At 41.2% G+C, this 5,322-nt stretch overlaps 1 protein-coding gene across 1 annotated transcript in view; it reads right to left on the reverse strand.

Annotated features, from left to right (window-relative positions):
* Positions 1 to 5,322, reverse strand: part of LOC106807554 (multidrug resistance-associated protein 5-like) — an 82,711-nt gene that overhangs the window by 12,258 nt on the left and 65,131 nt on the right. The window contains exons 23-28 of the mRNA XM_014809919.1: positions 4,328 to 4,455; positions 3,986 to 4,172; positions 3,511 to 3,600; positions 2,643 to 2,835; positions 1,914 to 2,073; positions 1,401 to 1,479 (exon numbers count right to left, since the gene is read on the reverse strand). Of these exons, the coding sequence (XP_014665405.1) occupies positions 1,401 to 1,479; positions 1,914 to 2,073; positions 2,643 to 2,835; positions 3,511 to 3,600; positions 3,986 to 4,172; positions 4,328 to 4,455 (837 nt within the window). The remainder of the gene's footprint in view (positions 1 to 1,400; positions 1,480 to 1,913; positions 2,074 to 2,642; positions 2,836 to 3,510; positions 3,601 to 3,985; positions 4,173 to 4,327; positions 4,456 to 5,322) is intronic.

A 5,322-nucleotide genomic window follows, 5' to 3' on the forward strand; every position in this document is an offset into this window, starting at 1 on the left:
TGCAAACGACTGAAGAGGCACCCTCGCCATCCCCGTGTTTGCGCTCAGAGCATATATCTAACGATATTACTAATACAAGATCTAAATCTATGATCGCTAGCTTGCTAATACCGGTAGTACAGTAATAAAGATACAGCTGTGTAACTTTAATGACTTGGCTATATTAACATGTTATCATGGAATATGCGTCCGAGCCGCGAGCGTAGTGGTGGTGGTGGGGGGAGAGTGGGAAAGCGGGCGGGTGGCAGGGGGCTCTAATAGCAAAAGCAGTTCCGGCGAGATGGCGCGTGCAAGTGTCATCAATAATCAAAGATGGCATCACCCTTCGTCTGCGTGATAACCTCACTCCATTGAGTTGCTGAAATCCAAGTATATTCAGGCAGGCGAGAATTTGCTCAGGCTGTGAGTTAAACATCTGCATTGCAGGTTGCCAGGCAATAAATTATGATTAGAATAATGCCAGTTCACCCCCATGCATGCGTAATGGGCTGCCCGCATGTTTTTGCCTACACACGCGAACATTCAGAATTCATTTACAGTGTGCTATTACAGTGCTACTCAGGGTGCTAATACAGACTGCTTTAGAAAATAATATGATTTAAGGAGCATAAACCTTGTTCAACAAACATTTGCCTTTGCAATTGAACTGTGCAACTGTAGCCTCACATCCACAATAGCAAAAGCAGTTCAGTCCTTTGTTAACAGTCAACAATCCATGTTACACGCCTCCTCTTGAGGGTCAAAAGGTTATCCGACACTTACTCTTCGCATGTCAGCAGAAAGTACATTTCATGGTCCTTTCAATAAAGCCATAAAAATGCTAGGTCACAGCTAAAACAAAAAAGTTTTTCAATCGCTCCGTCAGACCATGTCCTCAGAAAATGTCTAAAATCTGCCCTGTGCTCCATTGACCTTTGACCTGTGACCTCCAATTTCGACACAGTGATGGCTTTTCCTATCATAATGCTATACACCGACTATCACGAGCCTAGGTCGAGCCGTTTAGATTTGTGCCGCAATTCTGCATTTCCTCCCTATACCTTGAGTTAAGGAGGGAATGTTCCCCCTTCTTTTACACCTCTTGAACTTTGACCTTTGACCCCCAGCTTCGACATCCCAACTCGTTTTGACGATCCCCCCCAACGTCCCAAATATCGTGACTGTACGTTGAGCGGTTAAGATTTGTGCCTAACTGTTGACGGACGCACGACCGGACGCACGCACACACGGACGGACGATCATGCGATTCTACAAGCTGCATCTGACTATGTCAGATGAGCTAAAAACAATGTTCAGTTCACTGAAGGGGCATATAGTTTTACCAGATTTCATAATGAAAGCACTGTTACAGTCACATCACACTTACAGTATTTGTTACATTGTATTTAAATTTTCCTTACATTCTCTTTCATGTGCGTTTTCTCGAGTGCTGCCCACAAGCTTTCATCGTCACTACTATTGAATGGATCCAAATTGTACCTGAAAAGAAGGTTGTAGTAAATATGGTAAATAACAAATCAGTAAAGCACTTAGTTCATTGCCAAATTCATTTTAAAATGTAAACGTAAAAGTAAATGTCATTTTAAATGTAAATGGGGTATGGTGAAATCAGGAGTGCAATAAAGAATTGCACACTCAAACTAGCCATCTCTGTTTGTGGGCAACTAGCAGAGAAAACATTATAAAATTATATTTGGGCCAGCAAGTAACATTGGACTATAAATACATAACAGACAAAGCGATGATAAAACGAACGCACACACTGACTATTATAATTCCTGTAAACTCATTACCACAGGCTTACGACAGTGGGTGCATGTTTACTCAACACGGTAGGTGAATTTGTTATTGGTCCTGTTGGTTGTTTTTCATTTATCAGCGTATAGCCGTGGCATAACAACAGCCATCAATACCTGATTGTACCAGCAAACAGAACTGGATCCTGAGGAATTATGGCGATACGTGATCGCAGGTCCTCCAAGCCGACCTTGGAGATGTCGACCGTGTCGATGCTGATATATCCAGATTCCAGCTCGACCAGGCGAAACAACGCTGTACCTAACGACGATTTCCCTGCACGCAAATATACAGCAATGGGTGAACAACAATCTACATAATCTCTTCATCTGGGTTACATCTGGACAGTATGGTTCATATTGTTGTTGTTATTATTATTGCTGCTTGTTATTACAGTTGCAATCATGTACGTTTCTGATATCTATCTGTGGTCTGTAGTAGTCAGCATGGAAAATAACGTTCAAGGGTTCGTTGTCGTATCAGGTACTACATGTAGATACGTACCCGAGGTACATACATGTATACACAAAGTGTACCAGACTTGTACTACAGAAGTGTACCCTAACCCTAACCCTAACCCTAAACATACCTCATATAAAAATATAAACATAATACTAAACAACCTAAAACTACCTCGGGTACATATCTGTAGTACCTGATACGACAACAAATAAAACAATTACTCAATTAAAATACAATTGTGATTCGAAACACGGCCCATTACATTTGTTATTATTATTTAAATATTTAATACCTTATTAATCAAAATAAATTCAAAATCTTATTTTCTAATAAATATATTTATTTTGAAAAAGAAGGCAAAGAAACAAATTAGATGCACTCACCAGCTCCGGTCCTGCCGCAGATTCCAATCTTCTCTCCAGCTTTGATCTCTAACGTGAGGTCCTTCAGCACAAGCGGGAGGCCTTCCCTGTACTTCAGACACACCTTCTGGAACCTGATCGAGCCGTTCTGTGGCCAGCTCTTCTCTGCATGGTTCAGGAGTTCCACCTCAGTTGAACTCTCGGATTCCAGATGCTGTAAGGTTTGACAGTCGCAAATAAAAAATATCAGAAGTGGAGACATGAACTACAGCTTCGGGCCACATGTATACTGTACTACCTCATGTTGCTTCAATAAGCTTGTGTGAAATAAGAACCTGGTATGTCTTTATGGACCACATTCACTGCACTACTCTATATAGAACCAATGTTTCTGGATGCTCTGAAACCACAAACTTCACAATAACACCTAAGCCTAACTCTGACACTAACCCCTTAAGAGTCATCAGTAGTTACCACATTAACAGCATGGTCAGCAACCAGTAACCAATAGGAAATTAACATTAACCAAAGGTTCAGATGCAGAAAGTTTTCTTTAAACTTCTTAAGTTTTCTTTAACTTTAAAGCAAGTTCCACATTATTAGTTATCAAATGGAAGGCACTGTACTATAATAAAATATGGAGCATGGTGAACAAATTATGGTCAAACTATATTAGTATTCGTTATCGGTATTGTGGCTGATGGAATGGGATTACGTGATAATATTTGTATGCTCTGATTATGTACTTGTGAATGAGCCTGTTATCAAACAGTCCTGTGTGCAGCAACAACAGCAACATGGAAATACAAAGAATTCCGCACATACAAATGTTATCGACTTTTTCATTGGAATGTATTATTCAACCAGCACTACGCCTAACAACACCTACCTGAATATAGTGATGAATTCGTTCAACACAGGTAAACCGTGACTCAGCCTCTGATAGCAGACGTATCGTGAATTGAAACATCCCACTGAGCTGCATCGAAACGAAACGCGACGTCGAACACCAGGGCAAAACCAACATCAACACTATCCCATCTTGTCACACCCACATGTAGGCAAATTTCTACATCAGGCATAACAACACTGCAGAAAAAGTTGCACTGTAAACGTCATTCCTCACAGAATCTGTTTACCATAAAAGCCGTTCACTCGAAAAGGTGGTCGACTGATAAGGACTGAGCCGCCGAATATTAATTATACGGTCAACCTATAACGAATAAATTATAATAGAGGTCCGCCCGGTTTGCGTATGCTGAATCATTATCATTGCTGAGTTGATAAATATTCGTCAACCAATAATGAATAAATTATAATAGAGGTTTCTTCGGTTTTCGCGTGCCGAATGATTGTCGTCATACCGTCATCGCGTAGGTGAGAGCGAGGCCAGACCATGCTGCCCCCTGGTCTCCAACCATCAGTACGCACAGCAGTGCAGTGGTGACAGTCGCACTCAGTGTAATGACATCAAGACGCACGGCCAGCCAGCGAGCCGCACAGTGGAACAGGAAATACGTAGTAGTATGGTCGTCGAGCAGACTGTTAAACCTTGAAAGAAAGAACGAGGAGAAAAACGTTACGTTTCGCTGTATGTATACGACACTAGCAGTATGTTGTCATCATTTCAATACTTCTTGCATTTTCACATGCTATGTGATTACCTTGCAGCACTGAATACAATCGCATTGAACTATGCTATTTACTTGGTTATGGTGTCTCTAGCTTTGTTGTATGCATGTATTGTTGCCAGGCCTTGTACGGATGAGGTTACGTGGCTGAACAAGGGAGAACGAGTCAGGTTCTCTAGTCTCTTCAGTTGCCGAATAGACGTCTGTAATAGAAATGTCATTTTTAACCTGGCATTAATGACAACACTAAAACCACCAGTTGAGAACACCTTATTAAGCATGCTGTGTTAAAGGGATACTATACCCTAGAATTTTTCTAGAGTATATTATGATAGTGCGTGCATAAATAATAGTATATACCCACAAATTACTATAATCACGCATCCACATTTGACATAAAACAGCAGTGAGTTTCGAACTCTTTAGTTTTGATCACTGACATGACACCGCATGATTGTGCTGCCACCTGGACAAAATCGAGCTTCATATACATGTTGCTTTCATATACACAGATTTATCACCATTGTAACATGGTCTGCCATGGTGTTCTAGGTCTCAGATTTACACTCAGCTCAAATATCCAGTTACAAGTAACCTACGTTATATAACCCTGGTTTGAACCCACCTCTAAAATGTCGTTGCAAAACAATCGGGGTTTTAACAAATCTGGCTTGAATAACCTGGAACTGTTTTCATGTAGACACATAACATGGCTTATTTTTCTTTGTTTAAACTCATAACTTAGGGGTTATTTTCCCTTGTGTACGTGTGTCTTATGGGAAGCGTTTCCACAAGTGATGAAGTCACCCTGAATGTTGACAGACAGTGAATCTGCACACTGCATGGCCTCACCTGAAAACACTTCATCACTATGGAGAATGCCAGGCAGAGGGGAATTACGCCGATGAGAAACCATGGAAACACAGCCGCGATGAGGAAGAGAGTGGTAATGATGAACAGTAGGTTGATCAGTGCCATCTCAGAGAGGTAGGGCAGCCTGACATCAACTGTAGCAACAACACGGCAACATTGTTATTAAGCACCATATGACAATAACGTCTGAGACAGGT

Source organism: Priapulus caudatus, unplaced genomic scaffold, assembly GCF_000485595.1.
Source record: "Priapulus caudatus unplaced genomic scaffold, Priapulus_caudatus-5.0.1 Scaffold222, whole genome shotgun sequence".
NCBI classification, from domain to species: domain Eukaryota; kingdom Metazoa; phylum Priapulida; class Priapulimorpha; order Priapulimorphida; family Priapulidae; genus Priapulus; species Priapulus caudatus.